The sequence below is a fragment of the Sapajus apella genome, unplaced genomic scaffold, assembly GCF_009761245.1.
Source record: "Sapajus apella isolate SASKATOON/1434 unplaced genomic scaffold, GSC_monkey_1.0 scaffold92, whole genome shotgun sequence".
NCBI classification, from domain to species: domain Eukaryota; kingdom Metazoa; phylum Chordata; class Mammalia; order Primates; family Cebidae; genus Sapajus; species Sapajus apella.
This window is the reverse complement of record NW_022437032.1, coordinates 7,075,695-7,103,033: the sequence shown is the minus strand read 5'-3', so window position 1 is coordinate 7,103,033 and position 27,339 is coordinate 7,075,695. Positions and strand designations below refer to the sequence as shown.

Sequence of the window (27,339 nt, the reverse complement as noted above, 5' to 3'; positions counted from 1 at the left end):
ATACCACAAGACAAACAATCTTGATGCATACTCTAAGAAACCACCCAATAATCTCAAGCATTATACCACACAAGCTACGTGCTCCAAACACCATCACCAATATCAGCATGCATATGGACACATGCACTGAGTCACAACCACAACTTACTCATCGAATATCTGTAGTCCACTGAGATGCCAACACACACATACAGTAAGGAAGAAGAGGGGACCCCCGGTATCCACTCACTGCCCAAGCAGACCTTTTTCTATTTCCACTTGTCTCAAATGAGCCTAAGGAACCATCAAGGCTAAAGGATCTGGGTGAGGAGAAGTCTGGTCTGCAGGGGATCACCCAGCCATAGGTAAAACCTTGTAAGTGGGGGCTGCTGGACACATCTGGAACCAGGGTTTCGGCTAGCAGGCTGTGGTGATGCAGGCTGCAGGGAAGAGGAAGAGGCAGAAAGAGAACACCTTTCTTGCTGTAGGCGACAGGAACTGGCCTGTGTCTGGGAACCTGCTCCTACAGAGAAGGCTTGCAGGGCTGTAGCAGGTGGGCCAGCCCCTGAATGCAGGCACATGAATGGCATTAGGTAGTCCCAACCTCCTGTAAGGAGCTAAAAGAATGCCCCTCTGCGGCTAAGAGCCTGGCCTTTCCCTGGGCCAACCCCACCATGAATACTATGCTGAGATGAGACATGAAAAGCCCCCATGACCCTTCTCACCAACCACTATCAGCATCAACCTTGTAAGTGCCAAGGACAGGTTCTGCAGCCAGACCATCTAGGTTCATAGCCCAAGTCTGCTGGCCACCAGCTCTTGGTCAAGACAAGTAACACTTCTTGGCCTCTGCATTCTCATCTATAAAGTGCAGACAACAATGGCATCATTACCATAATGACGTTGTGAATTTATATTAAGTGCTTCCAACAGTGCATAGTACGTGCTCACTAAATATTAACTAGCATCATTATTGTTTATTGATGCTGCTGCTATTATCAACGGCATGATTATTTCAGAAAATTCATTAATTTTTTCATTGAACTGGCAGGGTAAGGCAGTAGGTGGGAAGGTTTTAACAGCAAAAAAAAAAAAAAAAAGACAGGCAGAGTCAGGAGGAAGGCAGCAGGTAGACTCGCGGGTTTGGGGAATGCACTGGGAGGATGCCAGGCAGATTTTGAAAATTATGATGGGCCCTGACTCCAAGATGTTTTACTTCTCATTTGTGCACTGTCCTTCTCCTCCGAGCCTCCCTGGAGTGTGAGGTCCATGGGGACAGCGTTTGCATCTGTTGAGGTCACTGCCTGTGGTATCAGTGGGGACAGCAGCCACAGGCAGAGAGCAGGTATCGTGACTATTTCATGAACGGAAAGCAAGAAAACAGAAGGAGCCAAGAGAGACTAGAGGCCCCTCAGACCAGCTCTGTGCTCTTTCCCAGGCTGGTCCCACCCCACCCCAGGGACCAGAAGTGAGCACATGACCCAGGCCAAACCAATCAGAGTTCTCTATCCTAGTAACAGTGGCCATGTGACCCAAGCTGGGCCTCAAGAGCCCACAAGGACTCGTGCTGGAATCACCAGGAAGAGAAGCTGTTTTTGAGCTGCTGTTGAACCCCTGCCACCATCTGAGGCATGCACCCCATGAACCCCTCCCATTCTCCAAGAGTGAAACTAGCACTGCACAGATAAAAGCAGGGCCTGTGGTCAGAGAAAGACCTGGGCCTGAAATCATCGTATGGAGTCCTGGATCTAGCTACACCTGAAACCAACCTACACTCCTGAACAATTTCACTGACACGCAGCAGTAAAGTCCCTTATTTGCTTAAGCCTATCTGAACTGGTGTTTCTGTCACATATAGGGAAGATGGTTTTGACAGATGAACACTCTGAAAGGGAGAAAATGAAACACATGGATGCAATCTTAGTGAGGTGACAGGGTGGGTCTCTCTGTCCATCTCCACAGAGATGGAGAGAAGGGATTAGACTAGAAAGCAGGGACAAATCTGTTTCTTCCCACACGCCTACCCCAGTCACTGGGTAGTGCCAACTGGAACACTGGTGAGGATGATTCTGGGGCCCCACGGGGAGCCCACAGACAGAATGCTGTGATTGATTAGCAATGTCTGCCATGGGTTTAGGAGGTGGGTAAGTAACAAGCTCACCACAGGTTTGTCATTCCTCATCCCCTGAGCCCCTTCTCTGACACAGTCATCCTTTCCTTCAGCCTGTGGGAAGGGCAGGGGCCCAAGGCTTGGGGCTGGAAGAAGTTCAATTTAGCAAATGACAACATCCCCTCTGCAGCACCATGCTCAGTTCAATTCCTCCTGTTTCCTTGCATCCAGCCTGACCCCAGCTGCATCTCAGGCCTGAGACCCTGCAAATACGGAAACGTTCCTCCTGTGTGCTCAGAGTCCAAGTGTTCCATTTCCTCCTGGGGCCCCACATGCGGCTTTGATTGCTTTTCCAGAGAAAAACAGACAAATAGTTGTGCAGACACAGATGCGGTGGGTGCGGAACATGTGGCTGTGGGTTTAGGGTGAGAAGGAAGAGAAGGGGACAGTTGCCAGCTGGAGAGAGCCAGGGGAAGGGATCTCACTTCCAGGAAGGGCTCAAGGATTGCGAGAAGTGGCAACTGCTATCCGCAATACCCAGGTGACAGTGGCTCCACAGAGACCATCAGCTCCAAAGCACTCATTTCACAGCCAGCAAGATTGAGACCCATGAGAGGGAAGGAGCTGGCCCAAGCAGACATCTCCTCCCGTGGGGAGGCAAGCAGGAGAGTCAGGTCTCAGTTTTTCAAAAGTCTCCCCAACTGATTTCCCCATCCACACAGCTTTGAGGAGAGGGAAGTTAAAACATAACTCAGACCACACCACTCCTGTGCTGAAAACCTGCGATGGCTTCCACTGACTCAGAGTAAGATCCATGGTCCTCACCTTGGCACGCAAAGCCCTACAGGCTCTGCCCTGCCCCTGCTAGGACACGCTCAAACTCTCTCCATCGCTCACTCTGCTCTAGCCACCTGGTCTCCCTTCTTCCCTCGAACAAGCTAAGTTTGCTCCCACATCAGGGCCTCTGCTCTTTCTCCCCTTGGTCCAGATCGCCCTCCCCAAGATCACGCCATTTCATCCCCTCGGAGAGGCCGTTCCAACCTCGGGTTGCCAGATTTAAAATAAAACCCAGGATACCCAGGTGAAAGCTCACTGCAGATGCATAAATAATGTTTTAGTATAAATATGTCTCAAATATTGCATAAGACATGCTTCCACTAAAAAGTTATTTGACGTTTACCTGAAATTCAAATTTCCCGGGGTATCTTTTGTTTTCATTTGCTAAATCTAGCAGCCCTGGCCCTGACCTCCTGATTGAAAGCGACCTTAGGCAGAGTCACTCTTTACCACATCTGCATTTTATGTTCTTCGCAACCCACAGTGGCATCTGAAATGACCTCATCTGTTAAATCACCCTCCATTTCTCCCACCTATGAGACACATGGCAGCAGGGAGCAAGTTTGTCTTATTTACTGCAGCATCCCCCGCGTTTAGTGCAGTGCCTGGCACACAGGAGATGCTTCATGTATATTTCAGGAGACCTTATCACACAAGACAGTGAAAAGCACAGGCTCTACAGCCTGAATGCGTCAGCTCAAATCCCGGCTCTGATGCTTCCTAGCTCTGTAAGCTTGCACTGTAACTTAATCTCTGTGCCTTGGTTTCCTCATCTGTAAAATGGGTACAATGATAGTAACCACCTTTAAAGGCTGTTGTGAAGTTTTAATGAATGCATATCTGTAAGGCACAGAGAACAGGATCCAGCACAAAGAAAATGTTCACTCAGTGCTAGATTATGATAAACTCAGTAGTTAGTGGTTGGGTTTTGGGGTAAGGGGGTGAGGCACTGTTCCCCCATCTGTTCAGTCAGGTGGCACTAGCGGGCTGGACTGTGGACTAGGGCCCCTTCCTCTCCTGGAGAGGCTGTCTGCAGCGCTCTGTTCCCCATTAGCATCGCACCAGCCCAGATGCCACCATGGCCATGGGGAAATGTTTCCAGGCAGGGAGTAAACAATCCTGGGAGGGAGAGTAGACCCGGCACCCTTTCCTTTAGGGCTGCAGTGGGTACCACGGTGCACTCCTCAAATGCCTGTCATGGAGGGCAGAGGCGCCCCTTACCCCAGGAACCGGGAGTGCTGGCTGACGATGGCCCTCAGCTGAGGCCCTCCCCTAGAACTGCCTTCAGCCTAGGGGGGCCGCCTGTCTGAGTTCATACACCCGCTCATGGGGGCAGGTCACCCCCAGTAACTGGGCAATGAGGGTACAAAGGCCTCGCCCACTTGCTGCAGTTGTGCACACTCTTAAAGAGCTATCCTAGCTCCAGAGTTCCTTCCAGATGGGACCATTAGGGGCTGGGGTCGAGCCTCTGCAGCCTCTCGTTTAACTGCTTCCGAGAGGCCACCTGCATGCGAATGGCCAACCTACAGAGGGGTGGCCTTTAAAACTCCTGAGATGGACTGACTCAGCCTAAACTTTGTGAGCAGGCAGGAAGAGGAGTAACGATTTTAATTTTTAATTAAAAAGATTATTTTAAATTAAAAACCACGGGATCACACGGTGAGAACACTGGCTCCTTTTTCAATAGTTCCAGTTAGCCCAAGGAAGGTCTGAGCAGGTGTGATGTAACCAGCCTCAGGCTCAGAGGCTCAAGTAGTTCAGAGTTTCTAGACAGAATGCGTTAACACCCTTTGGTTTCTACTGCACTTATTTTGACGATGACCTTCCATTTACAGCATTCATTTTCTACTTTCAATGATGATGCAAATTTCCCTTTTCAAATAAGTTTATTCAAGTTTTGTTAAGTGAAGCAAATTTTTTTTTTTTTTTTTTTGAGACGGAGTTTTACTCTTGTTACCCAGGCTGGAGTGCAATGGCGTGATCTCGGCTCACCGCAACCTCCGTCTCCTGCGTTCAGGCAATTCTCCTGCCTCAGCCTCCTGAGTAGCTGGGATTACAGGCACGCGCCACCATGCCCAGCTGATTTTTTTTGTATTTTTAGTAGAGACGGGGTTTCACCATGTTGACCAGGATGGTCTCGATCTCCTGACCTCGTGATCCACCCGCCTCAGCCTCCCAAAGTGCTGGGATTACAGGCGTGAGCCACCGCGCCCGGCCTAAGTGAATCAATTTTTAAAGCATTAAACAAATAATACAAAGGATACTCAGCTATGGCAAAAATTACAAACGTAGCATGTGAGCTGATGAAGTGGAAAACACTGGCTCAGCCCTTAGGAAGGTCTAAGCCCACTTCTGCAGCTGGCACAGCAGTGACCTTGAGCTGAACCTTTCTTTCAGTTTGCTTGCATGTCCAGAGGGCAGGCGAGCTTGGGGCTGGATTTTTTTTTTTTATGTTATTTTGTTTTGTTTTGTTTTGTTTAAGGCAATGTCTCACCCTGTCACCCAGGGTGGAGTACAGTGGCATGATCTCGACTCACTGCAGCCTCTACCTCCTGGGCTCAAGTGGTCCTCCCACCTCAGCCTCCAGAGTACCTAGAACTACACACATGCACCACCATGCCTAGGGAAGGGACTGAACTATTTTCGATGTGAGACAGAGCAACGAGCACAACAGAGTCCCTATCCTCATGTTGTTTATATTCTAGGGAGAGACAGAGAATAAACAAAAAGGAGCACAAGATCCGACGTGTCAAAGGGCGATGTGGACCGTTCAGTCCTGTTCTGTTCTGTTAAGAATGACAGAGCGGGGAGGGCGTGGAAGGGCAGGAGTGCCGCCTGTTAAACAGGAGGGCCTGGAGGCAGGGATGGCATTTCCGAAAAGCTTTCAAGGCAAGGAGGGAGGGAGAGAGCCGCAGGGATATCTGAGGGAACTGCTCCAGCAGAGGAAGCGGCCTGGGGCAGGAATGCGCTCAGACTATTCTAGAACAGCGAGGAAACCAATGTGGGGTAGTGAGTTCCAAGGAATGGGCAGGGCCTGGCGGGGTGTGGGGATTTTATTCCAGTGAGGCAGGAACCTTTGCAGGGTCCCGGGAGTGGGGCTGAAGAGACTTGATTCATGTTTCCAGCAGGACTCTGGCAGCTCAGGGGAGAACCAGTCTCCAAAATACTTCATCTCTGTCAAAGCCTCCAACATCCATCCTTGCGTCCGGGCGTCACAGCAGCTTTGTGAGGCTGGAAGGACAGTAGCTCCATTGAGGTGTAGGGGGCTGGTGATACATCGCCTGGAATGGGGCACAGGCCTGGGGACCCTGCACAGAGTCTCACGCTCCAGAGAAGCCTGGGAGGTGCCAGAAAGCACTGGATCACGTGAACAGATGTGCAGACAATTCAAGTGAGAAACAATTCCTGAGCACTTATTACGTGCCAGGCACTACTAATCTCATTCATTCTCTCAACCACCCTAGAAGGTGAGTCTTGTGATACCCACTTTACAGATGAGAAAACTGAGACACAGAGAGGTAAGTCATTCTTCCAAGATCACAGAGCAAGGAAGCAGCAGAGCTAAGATGCAAAGCCGGGCAGCTGGGCTCTAGAATGCTTGATCTCCCAGGCCCAAGGAAGGATGCCAGGAAGGCCCCAGCCCAGAACAACTTTCCACAAACGCCTCAACGTCCACCCTCCACAGGTCATGACTCTGATGCTAAGTGCAGCCTTCACCAGGTGCCTAGTTTGATGAGGCTACATGAGGAGGGTCCCAGGTAGCAGAAGAGAGGGCACGGAAAAGAGGTGGCTTCATACACACTAAACTCCCCACCCCAGACCCCTAGTCCTCTGCTGCATCTCTGAGCAAGTCAGCAATCCTGCAGAAAGAGAGAGGTGAAAATAGCCCTGCTGTGTCCTCAAGGTCCAGGGCCTCTTGCTGACAAGCAAATTAAACCCACTTCCCTACAGCCTCTGGGACTCAGGCAGAGAAGTCAAAGGACCAAGAGGGCAGAGGGCAGGGCTTTTGGCAAACAGGACAATGCACCTTGAGGACCCTTTCTCCCACTTTCGCTAAGTACAGACAATCCCACTGAAGCTTGGATCATGACTTCACAGCCAGCCCCACGGCCACCCACTCCAGGAAGCAAGCCGGAGTAACACCCACAGCTAACACTCACACGGCATTAGCGGGCTGCTAATGGGCCAGGCCATTCATCCTCCTGACAGCCCCCTGCGGCAGCTATTGTCGTTACCCCCATTTTACAGAATTGGAGACTAAGGCCCTGAGAGGTGAAAGGACTTGCCCCAGGTCGCTGGGCTGGCGAGCAGTAGAACAGGGATCTGAACGTTGGCTGTCGGCTCCAGAGAAACAAGCACTCCCTGAATCCTCTGAACCTGGAGAAGACTGTCCCGCTCATTCTTTTCATTTTCCTATTCAAACACCTTTACTGAACCACTGTGGCCATGTGCCGCTTCTCACCACCTCCACTGCTACCATGCTGGTCCGAGCCACCTTCATCTCACTTGGCGAGGTAACCTCTTAGATTACCTGCCTGCTTCCAGCTCTCCCTCCACACTTACTGCCTATCACAGCACCCAAAGGGCCCCTGCAACCCAAAGCGGACAGCGTCCCTCCTCTGCTCAGTGATCCCGCCAGCACCCAGCTCACCTGCGCCCCAATGCACTTTTATTTGTCCAATTTCAAACATGGAGGAGCGTCCGCTACATGAATAGGAAGATAATGTCAACATTTACTGAGCACTTACTGCGCGCCAGGAGCCGCAGTGAGCAGGCTCCTTGTATTATCTCACTTAATCCCCACAATATCATGGATTTATACCCCTTTTATGGGTAAGGATACTGAGGCACAGACAAGATCAATCAACTTGCTGAGAGGACTACAGTTCATGAGTCGCTGAGCAGCCTAGCCAGGAGCTTTCCTTGTCCTCGCTTTCACATAGAGCGTGGCTGGCCCCTGGCTGAAGGACTGCGTCCTGGGGTACTCTGCACGCCTGATCGTACATGAGATTTGCCCCCCACTGCCCTCTGAGGGCAGAGCCACACAGCTCCATCTTCTTAGGCTGTGGCCACTCAGAGGTGATCCCTTGGAGAAGTGATTAGTGATGCCGATGGCGCGATGACGACCATGATGATGATGATGAGAGTTGAGAGCGACTGCGTGCTGGTACAAAGTTTCTCCACCTTGGCGCCACTGACATTTGAGGTCAGATAACTCTCTGTTGTGGGGGCTGTCCTGTGCATTACAGGATGTTTGGTGGCATCCCTGGCCTCTACCTACTAGAAACCAGTAGCACCCCAGAGCTGTTACAACCAAAAATGTGTCTGGACACTGTCCAATGTCCCCTGCGGGCCAGAGCTGCCCCAGCTGAGAAGTGCTGCTCTATGCTCTCTGTTTTATTTCTTTACCTCTGAGTCTTCCCAAGGAGGTAGGCAGAATTGTCCCTACTTCTCAATCACAGGGAGAAACAGAGGCTCAGAGAGGCAAAGGAATTTGGCTCACATCTCCTGCCCATGAGGCTACATGGGTTCTTCTACCTGTGAGGGGGCTCCCAGGTAGTACAGAGGAAGACGGTATGGAAAAGCAGTTGCCTTCCTTCTTCCAGCCTACCACCTACAATTCCAAATGCATTAGTAATCCTGCAAAAAGAGAGAGGCTATTGCAACAAGCATCAGCCTCTCTGACCAACAGCCCAACTGGGCACCCAAAGATTAGACACCCTTACTGGCCAGTGGCTGCCTGAGCCTGGACTCAAACCCAGGTCTGTCTGACGCCAAGTCCATCTTCCTGGCCACTAGCTACCTCTGATGGTCACTGTGGCAGAAGGTCCCCACCAGGCCAGGAGGTCACAGGACCCCAGGACACAGGCAATTAGCAAGGGGCCACCCTCCATGTGAAACTGAGGGAAAGGGGAGTCACTAAAAATGCCCACAGTCTGCTGGGCCTGACCCGCTTTCCATAGTTCCAGGGAAGAAGACTGGGCCCACCTACCCACCTTGCCACCCTGTCTCCCAGACAGGCCTACAGAGAAAGCTGGTGAAAGGAGGTAGGGCACGGACCCAGGGAGAAGCCCACTTCTCAAAAGCTAGAGTCCACCAGGGGAAGTGGCATGGTACTCACGAATTTCAAGAAAACATTCCCAAGTTCATGCTGAGACTGAGGCTCTGGGTGTAAACAGTACTCTAAGGCGGCCAAGAAATCCTTATGAACTTCCAGGATGTCTTCGATGTTCGAGAACAGGATCTGTGAGGAAAAGAGGCCAGTGGAGAGCGTTAACCAAGGCACAGAGGGAGAGCAAAGCCAAGCACTAAAAACACACAAACCCTGGTGTGGATGAGACTACAGTCAAAGAACTCTCACACGCCGGAACTGGTTTACCACTAATAAAAATCATCATAGTAACAGAAATATTACCAACATTTGTTAACTATCATCAGGATTAGTGACTAATCCTGTGTTAAGAACTTTATAAGCATTTATGGACTCTAATTCCCACTGTAAATCCATGAGATAGAAACCAGTATTATCCCCAATTTACAGAGGAAGAACTAAGTCTCAGATAAAATAATATTCCCAAGGTCAGCGTCTAGCAAGCAGCTCCACATTTAGCATGCAACATAACTGCTGTGTCCAGCCGCAGGACTGAGGCTGGAAATGGCAAGTATATGTTCATGCACCCATTAAAACAATGTGGTAGAAGCAAACACAATAAGGAAGGGGGTTTGACATACGCTGCCTCAACTCTCACAAACAATATATGAGATCCCTGTTTCCCCACATCAATCTAAAAGTGTAAAATACCAATACGATTTGACCCAGCAATCCTGCATTTTAGAATTTAACTTCCGATCAGTTGTTCCCAACCAGGAACAATTTTACCCACCACCCCTGCCACATACACACACATGGGATGTGCAGCAAGGTGAAGGGACATTTTTGGTTGTCACAAATTGGGAGGAAAAGGGGTGTTTCATAGACAGAGGCCAGGGATGCTGTTTACCCTTCCTGCAATGTACAGGACAACCCCTGCAATAAGCAATTATTCTTCTTCCTTTGCCTCTCTGAGTCTTTGATGATTGAATTTTTTTTTTAAATAGTTGTAACAGCCAAAAACTGGAAATAACCCAAATATCCATCCACGGGAGAATGGATAAGTTAATTGTGTTACATTCATACAATGAACCACAGCTACACACAACACCATGGGTAAATCCCACAGGTGGGGTGGGGTGGGAGGAGCAAAGGACAATCAATGGTCCCAGGAGCCAGGGATTACCCTTAGGGAGGGAGGACTGATGGAGGTGGGCACAGAGGGGACAGCTGAGGCCAGGAAATGTTCTCTGCCTTCATTTGGGTCATGGTTACACTGGTGCATTCGCATGTAGACAGACACTGCACTGAGCACTAAGGAGCTGCACGCTTTACTGTATGAGACTTCTACCTCATTAAAAAAAAGGTAATTTTTAAAAACTGTAATAAGTTGCAATTTAAAATTATAATAAAGAATTTTAAAACTATAATAAATACTGCAATAAATAGGTGGAATAAACAGTAGGTGCTCAGTAATATTTGCTGAATGAATGAGTCAATAAATGGATGCACGTATATTGTTTAAATCCCAGTGCGTGAACACACACACACACCCCACCTCCAGGACCAGCCATGCAGAGACCTTCAGCAATTCCTTGACATCTCTAAGATTTAGCTTTCTTATGTAAATAATTAGGTGTAGAGTTGTCAACATGCAAGGCCACCGTCCACATTCACCAGGGCGTTTGGGGGGATGTTTTCCATGACCGAGTCCTTTGTGTGCTGTAAATACTGGGCACCTTGGACACCAGGACTGTCAGAGCCCCGAAGCCTGAAAGGCGGCTCAGAGAGTGAGGTCACACAGAAAGCTAGGACTGGAGAGCCAGGCTGGGGCTGAGCCATGCACACAGAAGGCCTATTGATCTCCTCCTCAAACTCCCCAGAACCCACGGCCAAGGCCAAACTGGACCCAATTACTCATCAGCCCTGCCTGGACACTGGATGCCCAAGGCGGAGGTGGGGGCCGGGGCTGCCAGGAGAAGGACTGGAGGTGCCAGGCTCCCAGGGGCACTCGGGAGGGGATTTTCCACTGGCTCCAAGCCAGAGGGCCTGACATCAGGAGCCCAGAAGCAGGGGCGGGGGATGTCACACTGAGTACGGAAAGTCTTGTGTTGGAAAGCGGGGCCCGGGGCTGATTCCTGCTGACGTCCACCAAGCACAGCTTGCTCACAGGACAAAAGGCATCCAGTGGCTACAGGGAGCAAGCTGGGGCAGGGCAAAGCCAGTGGTCAGCAGCCAGTGGGTGGCGCGCCTCCCCCTGCATGCACACCCTCTGAGCATTGCAGGGGAAGAACAAGGCACAAAGCGGCAGAGATGCTCTAGCAAAGGGGTAAACCCAAGCGTCCACACCTTGACATTCTCCTCCGTGAGGCCCTTCTCCACCGAGTCGGTGACGTTCTGCCGGATGCGCTGCAGGAATGCCTGGAGGAGAGAAGCGAAGAGAGGTGAGTGTCCGTGCCTCCAGCTCTCCCAAGGACAGCCCTACAGAACGCTCTCAAGTTCAAATGCCAACCAGGACGTAAGAAGTACCACGGGTCCAGGGACACAGGCAGGGGACAAGGAAAAATGTGCTCTGCTTACACATCAAACACACTGGAACAGCCCTCACTCCCACACAGTCACTAGGGGTTTACTGTGCACCTATGCCACACCCCGTGCTGGGCCCTGAAGATAACAGCAGAGAAAATCTCAAAGCCCCTGCCCGCGAGGAACCTTCAGCCCAAAGAGATACACACCTGCTTCCTCACCAGGGCTGCCGCTCAGACTTTATTTCCCCTTTCAATTTTACTTTGCTTTACAACTTAACTTCTGAATAACACATTCACATGGCTCAAAAGTCAAAAATATAAAACGGCAAAAGCACAAAAAGTCTTTCTCCTTACCCCAGCCCCAACCATCCAGTCCCTCCTCACCCTGCAGGAACCCCGGCTACTAGTTTCTTGGGTATCCTTCCAAAAAATCTATGCAAAAACAAACACAAACACACACACACACGTGTTCCTATCTTTTTTTAATCTCTTTACACACCAAAAAATAGCAACATACACAGGATGCCCTGCACCTGGATCTTCTACTTAATATAGCTCAGAGGTCCTTCCAAATCATCTCACGAGGAGCCTACCTGCAGACGCCGGGAACCTACTATTTGAATGGCCCACAATCCTTCTGCCACCTTTGAGGGGCTTATAACAGATAAATCACATCTCTCCTCCGTGAGACACAGCAGACGAGTGTGACGGAAACAGGGCAGGAGCAACAGGGACTGCAGGAGCCGAGGACGCACCATTCACGTGGGGCCAGGTGGCGAGGCCACAGGCCCGGAACGCAGAGGTTCCGATTTGGGTGTTTTTTTTTTTTAATGAAGCCAGAAATTTGAATTTTTTTAGAAAGAAAAGTCTCCCAGTTTTAAAGTGTTGGTAAAAGAGCCTTCTGTTATTGCAAGGAACTGAATTTTAGGGGTTGAGCGTAGAAGTGAGGAGACCAGAGCAGTAGGGCACAGTGCTGCAAACAAGAGCTGACCTGGCACCAGGAGATGTGGGTGGAAAACTGGCAGAAGGAAGAGCTGCCAAGGGGTCACACCGATGGGCTGAGAGAGTCACAGCGATAAAGGGTGAGGGAGGGAGAGACAGCAAAGTCAGCATCTAAGGGAGACCGAGGCCCAGCACCCACAGCCACCTCCGCCTAGCTTGCCCCAACCCCAGGACGTGGGACCTGGCTGTAGGCTAACCTGGAAGCAGCTATATGGAGACCCCTGTGTTGAGAGATGCTAAGTGTACGATTGCTGAGAAACGCTGAGTGTGTGATAGAATATATTGCTTGCCAGAAGAACGATGGCAAGGAAAACCTAGCCGTCCCCCCAACAAAGTGGAAAACCATTTGGGCCATTCGAAAGTGGCAGGACAGTATATAAATATCACACACCAATTAAAACAATTCTTTCAGCACGTGATATGTGACCCTGCCCCCGAGGCTCCCTCGTGGAGAATACTTTCTGGTTTGTCCTTGATCAGAGGTAAGCAGGCACCAGCTGTCTACCTAGTTTATCTTGGTTCTATGAGAAGACACTGAACACCTGTTTGTTAATGATAATCACCTGTTCAGAGAGAATAAATGTGTGGGTCGGCAGCTGCTTGAGGCCCTCGGCCCAGAATGCTCTCAGCCCCCTGAGGCTCTCAGCTTGGAAGGCGGTTGGTCCCCTGGATAGTCCCACTTTGCTGTTCTATCTGGGTGTCTGCTTCTCAATTCCTTCAGTACTGTCTGGGTGGGGGGTCTCTATGGGCAAGTTGGTCTCGATACCCCTGGGAGAAGGAATTTATGGTGCTGTCACAGCTGCAGGGCCACGGGAAGCTGTGGGGCCTACCAGTCGTCTGCCCTGCCAAGATTGATTACAGCGTGGAGGTCCACGTGGGGGCTGGCCCAGGTGAGCACATGGTCTCCCTGTCACAGAGCCCAGGTGCAGGCTGATGAAGAGCCTGTCTCATCCCATCGTGCTTGTCTAGGGAGATCTCTGAGTGCAGGAGAGACGGTGGGGACAGCCCAAGATAGTTCTGGGGTCAGGGGAAGTGGGGCAGGTAAGCAGGGAGGAGGCTGGCCCTCGGCACATGGCCATCATAGCCTTTCCATCACCCAGATACACGACACATCCATGCCCGCCCCTGGGAGCCCAGCCACCTGCCCAGACTCAAGGCTCTTGGGAGGGGGCACAATGATGGTCCACACAGCCAGTCACAGAAAATGGCAAGACACAGGAAGGCAGCTCTGTCTCTGTCGCCACAGAGTGCAGGGCCATCTCAGCCAGTCTTGGGGCTTTAACCCATTTGTGCCTAGTGTTCCATTATTGGAGCATGAAGCTTGTGGGAGTTAGTTATATCCTACTGTTCAAGGTCATCGCCAAGGTCTGATTTTTCACAAAAAAATATTTGCAACCTCAAGCATAAATGGATTAAATCCCCTTTTTTTGACGACCCCCATGTTTATAACCCCAGACTGGACTTCTCCCCTGAAACCCCCAGACTCTTATATCTAGCTGCAGATTCAATGTCTCCACCTGGATGTCCAAGGGGCACCTCAAACTCAAGCTGCCGAACGCTTAAGTCCTGGACTTCCCTCAAAACGCACACCGAAGGCCGGGCGCGGTGGCTCACGCCTGTAATCCCAGCACTTTGGGAGGCCGAGGCAGGTGGATCACGAGGTCAAGAGATCGAGACCATCCTGGTCAACATGGTGAAACCCCGTCTCTGCTAAAAATACAAAAAATTAGCTGGGCATGGTGGCGAGTGCCTGTAATCCCAGCTACTCAGGAGGCTGAGGCAGGAGAATTGCCTGAACCCAGGAGGTGGAGGTTGCGGTGAGCCGAGATCGCGCCATTGCACTCCAGCCTGGGTAACAAGAGTGAAACTCCGTCTCAAAAAAAAAAAAAAACCCGCACACCGAGCTCTTCCCTACTTGATTAATGGCACCTCTGCCTTTCAAGGGCTCCAGCCAAAACATACATGTCATCCTCGGCCCCTCTCCTCTGACACTCCACTTCCAATACATCAGCAAATGCTACCAGCTTTACCCAAAAACCACAACCACTGGCCCCCATCTCCACAGCCACCCCCCGCCCCCAAGTCCAAGCCACCATCACCTCCTGCCTGGACTAACATAGCCATTTCCTCCCTGGTCCCCTTCACCCTCCCAAAAGTCTGTTCTCTACACACAGTCAGGGAGATCCCTTTAAATCTGTACAGGAGATCAGTCAATCCACACCTTTAAAATGTCCATGGCTTCCCACTGCACTTAAATTCCAAATCTTTCCATGGTCCCCATGACCTTTCCTTGTTAACCTCTCTGATCTCACCTTCTGGTACTTCATCGCCCCACACACCTCAATATAAACTATCCTCAGCCACACTCTCATTCTAGATTCCATCCACCTGCCAAATACACTCCTGCCTCAGGACCTTTGCACATGCTGTTTCCTAATGGCAAGATGTTTTCCCCAATTCTGCCCTGAACAGCCTCCTCACCCATCCACCTTTAGTTCAAATGTCACCTCCACCAAGAGGCCCTCCTCATCTTAATGCAAACTCCTATCTTCCCATCTTGCATTAAGCGCTCATTTGACAGATGAGAAAACTGAGGTTAAGCAATCTATACAAGCTCCTAATGGAAAGGCCAGGAGAAGCAGGGAGTGGCTAGGATGAAACCATAACCCCCAATCCAACAACAGAGGCCAGGTTTAGAAACTCGTGAGTCTGGGTTTGAACCAGGGGTCCTTCCTGCCATGTGAGCTCAGGAAAGTGCGCTAGCCTCTCTGAGCCTTCGTTTACTCTTCCCAGTGGAGATCACAGGAATACAGCACCTTTCAGAATATCATGAGATAAAGTGAATGGAAGCTCCCTGAAGGCAGGCACCCTGTCTCTCTTGTTCACAGCTCCGTCTTCAGGGCCAAATGTAGTGCCCAGCAAACAGCAGGTGATTGAAAATCAAAGGAAGGTATGGATGTGCCTGGCACAGTGCCTGACACATGGCAGAAGCCTTGATTTGGGCCCCTTGGAACTCTGCTGATCCTGCTTTTGAAAGGACAATGGGTGCGGGGGACAGGACGGGAGTTCCTAGAGGATGTTTTAACAGGGCCTGGGATACTGAGAGGAAGTCAAGTTTCCAGCTTCCCCAGACTAGAGGGAGACAAAGGCAGCCCCACCCAGCACAGCCAGGGAGGGCAGGAAGCTGGGAGTGCGGCACTCTTGGCTGGCCTAGATTGGGGCTTCCTGTCCCCTGTCCCGGATTCTTCACTCGAGCTGGCTCACCGCTATTGTGTGGCAACAATGGGAGGCTCAGGCCACCCACTGAGGAACTGCAAACAAGCCGCCATGAAGGGCACAATGGGCTGCTCATGACCCGGAAAGAATGGGCAGCAGGGGCTCTGGGCCCAGCCCTCCTGCTGCCCAAGACACGACTGGCTTTTCCAGGCAGCACCAGCATCCCCTGCACCGGCAGGGATGGTAAAAGGGACCCTCCAGGGCGACTCTTTGTCCAAGGCTTGACAGCTTTGAAACGCTCAGGTCAAAAGCAGCTCTCATCTCGGAATCCTGTTCTCAGGATTTCCAGGGCTGCCTGAGAAACTCCAGCCTTGGAAGCTCTGCCCGTGCCTGGACCACTTGTCCTCACATCTGCCCAAGTCCTCCTCTTCGTTTTATGAATATGATGATGAAATACGTCAAGGATACAGAAAAGAACAGAGAAAAACAACAAACACCCACAAACTCATCACTACCCAGCTTTGGCAAATCTTAACGCTACGCCAAATTTGGTTGAAACTATTTGTGAAAAGAAATTCAACAAGTCTGGGGGAGGCACAGACTGGAAAGGGGATGAGGAGGCCCTCGGGGTTGCTAAAAACGTTCTTTATCTTGATCCGAGCAGTGGTGACACAGTTCGCTGCATGTGCAAAGCCCCAGCAGCGTGTACTTGAGATTAGTTCAGTTTACCCACAGTACCATGCAAATATCATACCTCAATGTATTCAATAGAAAAGGCAGAAAGGACTTGTTGCAGGGGGAGATGAGCCACTGGGCCCCTTCTCTCCCTGCAAGGTACTTGGACCTGGTGCTCCTCATTCCCACGCATGCCTCTACCCACTTACCAAGCCCGTGTGCATCTATAAGCAAAACAGAATACTGTTTTGCATGTTTACAACATTTTTATAAGTAGCATACTTTCAGCAACTTGATTTTTCTCACTCAACGTCACATCTTCCGCATTTACCCATGTTGGTAAGTATACCAGGCACCATCTGCCAGCCAGACCCCACCCTTACCCCACACCATATCCAGCTGCCAGCACCCACACCTCTTGGCCTAAAGGCCCCACTTTCATGTATAGGGCAGGTCAGAAGTGCTGAAGAAATAAGGCTGCCTGGGAGCAGCCCTCAGTGATGGCCAGCAGGAGCTGGCAGGAAAAGACAGATGAGGAAACTGAGGCACTGGATGGACACTATCTCCCCGAGTGCCTCCATGGGATTCAGCTCCGGTGGCCCCCACGGTAACCCGCTTGATGACATGCCTTTCTTGGCTGTCTTCTCCTCCCTGCCTCACTCCCTGACTCTCCTGTTGATGCTTTCTGGGGTGGCCTCCCAAGTACACGACTTGCCCTTGAATCAGTCTCAGGACATGTTCTTTGGGGAATCCACAATAAGCCAGACTTCAAGTTGTTCATTTCACTGCTTAGTAGTCAAAATTACTGCATGAGGTAACTCCTACCATGCTGCAGGCACCTGGGTTGTTTCAAATGTCCTTACTGTACACAATGGCACTCAGGTGTCAGTGCTTTCAGGTGTACACCACCTCGACTAGGGTACAGGTACGCAAGTTCCTCTAGGTGATACATAGGCGTCTGGAGCTCAGGTACTCAAGATCCTCTAAGTATATAACCAGGCCTTGTGAGGCACAGGAGAAGGAATTCCCCTTGTATACATAAGTTTTCTGGGGCTCAGGTGTTCAAGTTCCTCTAGGCATGGGATGATTGACTATAGTTTGGTCCACATTCGACTTGACTGGTCAATGAATAATGCTTTTCCAACATGACTGTTCCAATCTGCACTCCAATCCGCAGTGCGTAAGAGCTCCCACTACTCCACACCCTGGAAGAAGACACCTGCTCCATTCATTCATGAAACAAACACTTGCTAAGACCTACAAAGTCCCTTTGTAAGTTCATTTCAATTCCCACCAACAGTTTTCAGGGGCAAAATTACTTTCGATGGCAAAAACTGCAATTACTTTTGCATTGAATATTTTGTCCCCATTCCATAGAGAAAAACTGAATCCCAAAAGTTGAGTAACCTAACAAAGGTCACCCACCAGGAACTAACAGAGCTGAACTTGAATCCAGGGTTGCTGGACTCCTGCTTGCTGCTTGGAGAAGGGAACCAGAGACAGTGTTTACTGGGCTCCTGACCAGAGTGTCTCCAGGGCCCCAGAGCTCTAGACTGAGCGGGAAGCCACACCATGATTGACTAGTGATGTCTGCCATGGACGTGGCAGGGAGAGGGTACTCAGACTGTGAGTTTGCCATCTCAAACAAGCTCCCACCTGATGGAGAAACCAAGAGTATGAAACGCTGGTCTGAGGTCAAACAGCAAATTGGTAACAAAACACAGATTCGAACCAGGTCACCTAATGCCAGGCCAGTCTCACCCGTGTCCCACATAGCCTGAGCCCAGTGGTTCTCAACTTGGGGGTGATTTTGCCCCCTAGAAGATATTTACCAATGTCTAGAGACATTTTTGGTTGTCACAGCTGAGAAGGCGGTGCTCTTGGCATCCAGTGTGTAGGGGCCAAGAAGGCCGCTAAACACCCAACAGTGCACAGGACAGCCCCACAAAGACACAGCTGACCCCAAACAACAGTGCCAAGGTCAAGAAATCATTGCCTTAGAAGAGGCTCCGATCAAAATCTAGAAAAAATCCAACCGCTTGCACAGCCCAAAGACGGTCTCACGCAGGCTCTTCTCACCCCACTGGCTCAGCTGCAGCCACTCTAGTCTCCTTTTTGTTTCTTGAACACGCCAAGCCCCCACCATCCAGGCCTTCACACATGCTGTTCTTCGCCTACAGAGCTTTCCCCGAGACATTCAACTGGGGGGGGCCCTCCTCTCACAGGCCACCCCTTCGACCCACATAAGAGAGGACTTCGCCCACTACATAACTATATGAACCCTGTTACCCTTCACAGACGTCACCCCTATTGGCTGTGTTCTTAACAATTAAGTGTGGATAGGTTTGATCATCTAGTATCCTCTCCCTCACTAAAGTATCAGCTCCCTCAGGGCAGAAGACAGTTTCCTTCATGGTCATCTACACAACACCTGGAACCGAGGCTGGCACACAGCAGGTGTTCAAAAGAGACCAGTCTGTGGAGGAAGGATGGGATGGGACAGATGGGCAGAAACTGTGAACAGGCTCCAGAAAGTAAGCCGATGCAAAGCTGTGAGAAGCCACTAGAATAAGAACACCTTTTTAACTCACTGTCTACACCTTTGGGCTTTATTCTGTGCAGGTGCTGTTCCAGATGTTTTAATCCTCAAACTCCAGGAGGCAGTCATGATTATGACAATGTCCATTCTATAGAGGAGACTGAGGCTCAGCACCGGAAAGACCTTATCTAAAGCCACATGGCTGATAAGGAGCTCGGCCTCGAACCCAGATAGTCTGGCCTCGTAGCATGTCCCCAACACACCCCCATAATGCACCATCAGTGAGTAACTGTGGACAATGAACCACATCGGCCTTCAAAACAGGTAGCAGCTGCCCTTGGGGGTGCCCCTGGGGAGCTGCCATCTGCCTGGAACCCATGGCTGCTGCCGCCTAGGGAGGATAAATCTCTCCTCGGAGATAAAAAAGGGCAGAATGAGGCATTGAAGTCACTCCCTGAGACTGACACACCGGGAACCTGATCTGCTTGGGGAGGGGGTCCAACTGCCCCCAAGGACACCCCTGCCTTGGCTGGGGTGACCTCACCAGACATATGGTGAAACTTGAGAGGGCCAGGGGATGGGCTGGGAGCAAAGGGAAGCGGAGAGTGGGGGGTAAGGGTGGGGAGCTCCAGAACACGGCAAAGACAAAGAAAAGGAGATACCCTCAGGGCCCCATCCCCCAGAGGGTCAGAAGCAAAGTGTCATGGAATGGCAAGGGCCTCGGAATCCAAGTAATAACAATAAAATCGCTACAATAACAGCACAAGTGGGCTTCCACAGCCTGCTGCAAGCCACCCCACATAGCACAGAGTCTGGGGAGCTCCCCAGTTGCCCAATACCCCTTCAAATGCCCATATCCTATGCTCTATCCAAGTTTTGGGCATTTATCCTACAGGGAAAAATAAATCTCATAGGTGGCATGAAGCTTTAATTTCAATATCTGATTTATAATTCCATCACTGGGGGTTTAGTTAAATAAATTACCATCCATCTCAACAAGGAATGATCATGCTTAAAAACAGTCTGCAGAAGCCTATTTAATAACATGGAAAAGGGCTGTTGATATATCCTTAACCAGGAAAACAAAATCAAGTTACAGACAGGTGCATAAAACATAATCTCATTCTTGGTTAAATAAAGTCTCTCTTCCTAAGCCTAGAAAAATCAAGTATGAAAGGAAATACTCTAAACTATGTAAGAATGTGGCCAAAATTACTAACTGTCCCCCAATATCATTTTCTCCTTTTCCTTTAAAAACAGAACTCCAGATTAAAATCCGGAGAAAGTGTATTTCCCAGCACCCCCTGCAGCTAGGTGTGGCCATGCAACTAAGTTCCGGCCAGTACAGCATACATGGCATATTACGTACATCATCTTGGAAGTACCCTGTGGGTGGGGGGAGGAATGGGTAGGGATTCTCTTCTGCCATTCCCTCTTCCTACTGATTGGATCACAAATGTGATGTTTGGAAGTGAGGCAGACACTTGTACCATGAGGTAGCAGCCATGTGTTGGGGAAGACAGAGCAGCATTCAGTAAGCACTTACGTCCCTAATGCTGGTGCAGTCAACATATTCGCCCTGGAGTGCCTGTATTTACAGAATAAGGAAATAAACTTTCATCACATTTAAGATACCGTTATTTGGGTTTTATCACAAGCCACTGAACCTAATCCTAACTGACAGAGGGGAGTTCTAAAGAATTTCCATTTTCTTCTTTATTTCCTTTTTCACATTTCTACAATAAATATGCTAGTTTTTAAGCAAAAGTCATTTTTAACATAAATGCTTGTTTTTATTTTTCTGAAGGGGAGGGGTACTAAACACACCAGACTCTCACCCACCCCATCGCCCACCCCAATTATCAGGACACCTCAGCTGCAAGGAGCCCAGTCTGCCTTCTCCTCCTTGCACATGTGTATCCCTGTGCAGGGAGGGCAGTGCCCGCCAGCACGAACCAAAGCAGGGGCCAGGCAAATATGAGACGGAAAGGTTTTCCTTCTGCAGAGAAGCCTCTAAGCTGCTGACCCACACTCCTTCTCTGTGTTGACTCTGTAAATGGGGGCCCCTGCAAGCTGGCCTGGAGCTTCCATAGCCTGGGCCAGAACACAAGAATGTCCACCACCCAGAGTCCCCAGGCTGAGGTTAAAACCCTCTTCACTCTGTTCCCACCAAGCACCCCTTCATCAGGTCCATGCCAGGGGACAGAAGCAGAGTGCCATTGGCTTAGAACCAACTGGGGCTTTCTCAAAAGGCCCAAATTTTGGATTTGAAACGTCCTCTCCAATGACTCAGTCACTGACTGAATCTCAGAAGACTGAGCAGAGACAGTATTTTTTTTAGGAAGTCAGACTTACTACTCCTTTACTGCTACAGCACATTACAAAGTCCATCTATACATCTACATCTCGTGTCATTATATAGTCCATAGCACAAACAAATTGCTTTGAATCGTATCTTTAACAAGCTAATTTCTTCCTGTAAGCATACAAATAACCTATAGCTGAGACCTCCTGGGAGCATACCAAGGCACCACCCACCCCAGGGCCCTTGCACTTGCTGTTCCCTTTGCCTGGAAGAGTCTTTCTCCAGGTATCTGCAGGGCCTCACCCTCAATTCATTCCTGTATCCATCTGTTCTCACACTGCTAATAAAGACATATCCAAGAAGGGTACTTTATAAAGGAAAGAGGTTTAATTGACTCACAGTTCCACATGGCTGGGGAGGCCTCACAATCATGGCAGAAGGCAAATGAGGAGCAAAGTCACATCTTACATGGCAGTAGGCTAGAGTGTGTGTGCAAGGGAACTTCCCTTTATAAAACCATCAGATCTCATGAGACTTATTCACGATCACGAGAACAGAATAGGAAAGTCCCACCCCATGATTCAATTACTTCCCACCAGGTCCCTCCCATGACATGTGGGAATTATGGGAGCTACAATTCAAGACAAGATTTGGGTGGGGACACAGCCAAACCATATCAATTCCCATCTAGAACCAAATGCCAGTTCTTCTGCGGCCTTCCCCCACCGCCCCATTTGAAACAGACACCCATTCCCCTGCATGCTCTATCTCATCCTCCTCCATCTCCCCCAGTACTGCCCTCCACCTGCACTGGGCTGTTTCTTCACTTGTGGTTCCTCCATTCCCTACAATGCCAGTCCCAGGAGGGTGGGGCTTATTTGAACAGCATCTACCCCCTGGACCTAGAACAGTGCTAGACACAGAGCAGATGCTCAGTAACAATGGATTCAGTGGCTGTTTGTCCTGCGTGACAACCCCACGAGGTGTGCTGTCTGCATCCCCTTTTTAGGAAAGAGGAAAACAGGGCATGAATCACAAGATAGGCTCTGGAGTCAGCCCAGCCTGGCACCTCAGTTGCCTCATCTATAAAATCTGTGTAATGGAGCCTCACCTTGCAAGTTGCTGACATGAAGATTAAATCGGACACTGTTTGTAAATAGGTTGTTGCCTCTGCCCCACTGTGGGAGCCCCCAACCCCCAGGATCCAGCCAGGCTGACAGGAGGTGCCCAGTAAGTCCTCAATAAATGACCAGTGAAGGGGTGGGCACTTTTAATTCCATGTAGCCCCTGGACCAGCTAAGAGCAGGGCCCTTCCCTGGGCACATTTCCTTGGTACCATTCCTTGGACCTACAGAAACGCTGGAGGCCTTTAAAAGTATATGCATTGGCTTCAAATACAAAAAGAAAATTGCACTGTCAAAGTGAATAAATCTTGATTTAAATGTCTACAAAATTAAGTACAAATCAGCTCTGCCCATGGCTACATGCACAGAGAACACAGGGGGTGTGGGCGTGGGTGCATCTTAGCAGATCTACCATGACGGGAGCCTTGGGGGGATTCCCCAGTTGCAACAGACCCTGAGGCAAGAAGTGAAGCACAAGTAGCTTATTTGGGAGGTGGGAGGTGGTCCCAGGAAATACCAGCAGGGAAGCAGAATCAAGAAGGGAAGGCAGCCCACGGAGGGGATGAGACCAAGCAAGTTACCATCATGAGGCCCCCGACAGACCATGTCAAATGCACACCATGGGACCACCTCCAGGGAGGGAGGAAGCCAAGGAGTCTGTACTTCAGTCCTTTCTGTCACTAGTTTAAGGGCAGTGGGGGTGATCCTGGTACTCCCCATCTTCCCTGAAAGTGACAGAGCAGCTCACAGCAGGCAAAGCCATCAGGCAGAGGAGCGCAGGTGCTGGCAGTGGAGCATCCATCTGGTGTGCCCTGGAGCGGCTGAGGTGTCGCGATGCAGCCACAAAAAGAAAGAGGGTCTAGGGCCCCCGAGCATGGTGGGTTAAAGGCAGGGCTTTGCAGCACCACACAGGCCAGGCACTCCAGCAGCTGCTCTACTATATACACCAGGATGGCCTCGCTGCCTGTTAAAACACCAAAACACTTCTGAGCTGATGGGAAACATCTCTACAAGAGCAGTGCTAAAGGTTAGAGGAGGTGGCTGCGGAACCACAGGCAGTCCTGGGTCAGATGTGGAGGCAGGTTTCATGTCCAGGCTGCATCTGCTGGGAACCCACACACGCTCCCCTGCGGAGGCCAAAGACATGGCCGGCCTGCCACCGCCTCCTCCTCCTCCCATGCCCCAACTCTCAGAAGCTCTCCCTTCTTCATGCTAGAAAGGCACTGTATCTCCTAAGCAAGCAGTACGTGAGAGTGGGTGAGGCTCAAAGGCTAGAACCAGCCACCTGGTTCAAATCCCACCTACTTCTCTATGACCTAGACAGCTGACTCCACCTCCCTGAGCCTCATCTATAACATAGATGGGGACCATAAAACTACTGAATTTATGGGCTATTGTGAGGCTGATATGAATGAAATACTGCAGGCAGGCCAGACACAGTGGCTCATCCCTGTAATCCCAGCACTTTGGGAGGCTGAGATGGGTTGATCACCTGAGGCTGGAGTTTGAGACCTGCCTTGCCAACATGGTGAAACCCTGTCTCTACTAAAAATACAAAAATTAGCCAGGTATGGTGGTTCACACCTGTAATCCCAGCTACTCGGGAGGCTGAGACAGGAGAATCACTTGAACCTGGGAGGCGGAGTTGGAGTGAGCTGAAATCACACTACTGCACTCCAGCCTGGGCGATACAGCAAGCCTCCATCTCAAAAAAAATACTTCAGGCAAAGCATGTAAGTGGGCTCAAATCCCAGCTCTGCTGCTTACAAGCTGTAAGACCTGAAGTAAATCATTTATTCTCCCTACCTCCATTTCCTCCTCTATAACAGGGAGATAAAATGAGTACCCAGGATTACAATGAGAATTACAGAAGCCAACACACCTAACAAGCACTTGAATGGTGCCTGGTGCACAGTAGGTACTCAAAAAACATTAGCTATTATTGGTCAGGCACAGTGGCTCACACCTGTAATCCTAGCACTGTGGTAGGCTGGGGCAGGTTGATTGCTTGAACCCAGGAGTTCAAGTAATCAATCAACATGGCAAAATCCCATCTCTACTAAAAATACAAAAAAAAAAAAAAAAAAATCAGCCAGATGTAGTGGCGTGTGCTCGCAGTCCCAGCTACTCAGGAGGCTGAGGTGAGAGGATCACTTCAGCCCAGGAGGCGGAGGTTGCGGTGAGCCAAGATCACGCCACTGTTCTTCAGCCCAGACAACAAAGCAAGACCCTGCCTCCAAAAAAAAAAAAGAAAAAAGCATTGGCTATTATCGTCTCCCCATCTTGAGTTTCTACAGTGTCTTCAGGGGGTCCAAGCCCTGATACAGACAGACAGAAACTAAGGAAACCTGGAACTGGACCATCCACAGCTGTAGGGCTTCTACATGCACCAACCACACTCACATTTATCCCACACTATTTTTACTTATTGTTATTAGTTTTTTCCATCCTGCAAACAGCTCTATTATTATAGACTGCCTGTTTCCAAGTCTCCTGAGGTGAGATGAGAAAGGGAAGGCTTTATAAACTGCAGAGCCCCCTACATCCTCATCACCCCTACATCCTCATCACCGCCAGCGCACCCCTCGGCTCTGCCCCATCCTCCTTGTTGACTGCCAACCACGTGACCTCGGCAAGTCACCGCACCTCTGAGTCAATTTCCTGGTCCAAACAAAAAAGCGGGGGAGGGGTAGTTGTTGAGGTTTAAGTGAAATGATGCAGGTGAACACTTCGTAACTACAAAGACTTCCTGGAAAAAGTGGCAGAGAGGCTGAACCAGGAGAAGCAGGCTGGACGAGGCAAGGAGGCGACGTTGCTTACGATAATATTCTAGGGGGACAAGCCCTCTCTTAGCACCACCTATCCCAGCAAGTGTTAATCAGGGCCCACCGTGCACCAGGGACAGAGCTGGGTGCTGGAGACACAGATATAAGCCATGACCCCGCCATGGAAGGGCTTATGCATTCTTACATTCGCCTATTTAGCTAGCAAATACTCACTTTTCAACTATGCTAAGAGCCAATGACACATCAGTAAATGAACAAATCAGACTAACTCCCCACCTTCACAAAGCAGTGGCAGAGACAGACTATACACTGATTTTAAAATAAAGTGGCAGGTAGGAATGATTGCTACAAAGAAAAATCAAGCAGGGTGAGAAGACAGAGAAGGATAGGGTGGGAACGCTATTTCAAGGCGATGTTCACAGAAAGCTGTTGTGAGAAGGTGGCATTTGAGCAGACACAGGGAGCAAACGGCGTTGCATGTATCTGAGGATACGGGCAGGGTCAACAGCTGGGGCAAAAGCCCCGAGGCATGTTCAGTCTTTCCAAGACAAGCCTATCTAAACCGTCTATCCCTGCTCTGTTTTCCTCACAGCACCTATCACCATGGACGTTATGAGTGTTCACTATCAGTCTATTATTCATCTAGCCCACTTAAGTGTCACCTCCAGGAGGGCAAGGAGGTATGTCTGTCTAGGTCACTGTGGTATCCCAGAGCCTAGGACTGGACCTAACACACAGCTGACCCTTGAAAAGGATGTGTTTAATTGATGAGCCAATCAATCATCTAGAGTAGACTACTCCCATCCCCACTCAGCTTCTAGGCCCTGGTAAAAGGTCCCCAGTTCTCACCCTGCCCCGCCCCATTCCCCACCACGATGGGGGAGGAAGTTGATGCAAAAAACAAGTTGCAACAACCTGCCACGAAGAGGCCTGACGCAACAGCGGGGAGGTGGTGGGGAGCACAGAGAGGAACCCAGTGCTTTTCTTCATGCAGCCCCCACTGAGGGGCTGGGGCCCGGCCCACAATCTTCCCTGAATTCACCAACAACCCACCCTTCCTTCAACAGAGGTTATGCAGAGCCTCCCCCACATGATGGGGCTATCTCATGGGTCTCAAACTGGTGACTGACGGGCATAGCTCACTTGGCCTGCAGAGGGCTTTGAGAAACTTGGGCCTAAGTCTGAATATCAGATTTACCATTAAAATCCCACTTCCCAGCTTCTTCTGAAAAAACTGACACATGGGTCTCAAATGCCCACAGGGCTGCAGGTGCTGTAAAGCAGAGTGACAGCCCTCACCTTCACCCAGGACAAGTGCTCCTCAATTTCCCACTACCCAACTGCTGCTGTGCCCTGTGAGCACCTGAGTGTCAGATCTCTGTCCTAGACACAGGCAAGGCAAACCTGAAACCTGCTGCTTCGCCTTTACCCTCACCCAGGGCTGACATCACTAATGGAGTACAGATCTTTTTCCTGCTGAGTCTTCTCCATGCCATTCAGAATTTATCTCCCTTCACTGTTGTCAGAAATGGTCTAAAATCCTTCCCATTCAAACCCCAGCTTCTCCCCACTCCTTTGGGCCCCTCAGTTGTTGGTTTTTCTCCTGAAGAATGGGCTCATCAGAGCAGGATTCTAGCAGATTCTCAACCTTGGTACCTTGACAATTAAGCAGTTAGTTCTTCACTGTGAGGGATGTCCTATGTATTATAAGACACTCGGCAGCTTCTCTGCCTTCTACCCTCCAGATGCAAATAACAACCTTCTCTCCTCAGTTGTGACAATCAAAAATGTCTTCAGACATTTCCCATTCCCCCTAGGGCAAAATCAACTACTGCATTATAGCAGAGCTAAGAAAATGGACTCTAGACAGAGCTAAGTATTTTGGGTTCAAATCCTGGTTTGGTCATTTGCTGGCTGTGTGACTTCAGACAACCTATCTGTGCCTCAGCTTCCTTCTCTGTGAAATGGGGATATAAAATGATATCTGATTGCTAATGGTGTGACATTTCTATTTGTTTTCTTTTTTTTTTTTTTTTTTTTTTTTTTTTTTGTTTGGTTTTTTTCTTTTTACCCCCAGCTGGGGGGGCAGGCGGGGTCATCGGGTCGCTGACCCAACCCCCTCCGTGTTTGAGCGTTTTCCCGCCCCC

General features: G+C 50.0%; 1 protein-coding gene across 2 annotated transcripts in view; it reads right to left on the bottom strand.

Annotated features, from left to right (window-relative positions):
- The window catches only part of PREX1 (phosphatidylinositol-3,4,5-trisphosphate dependent Rac exchange factor 1), a 204,789-nt gene that overhangs the window by 111,504 nt on the left and 65,946 nt on the right, over positions 1 to 27,339 (bottom strand). For both annotated transcript variants that reach the window (XM_032256051.1, XM_032256050.1), the window contains exons 2-3: positions 11,367 to 11,438; positions 9,048 to 9,170 (exon numbers count right to left, since the gene is read on the bottom strand). In XM_032256051.1, coding sequence (XP_032111942.1) covers positions 9,048 to 9,170; positions 11,367 to 11,438 — 195 coding nt within the window. The remainder of the gene's footprint in view (positions 1 to 9,047; positions 9,171 to 11,366; positions 11,439 to 27,339) is intronic.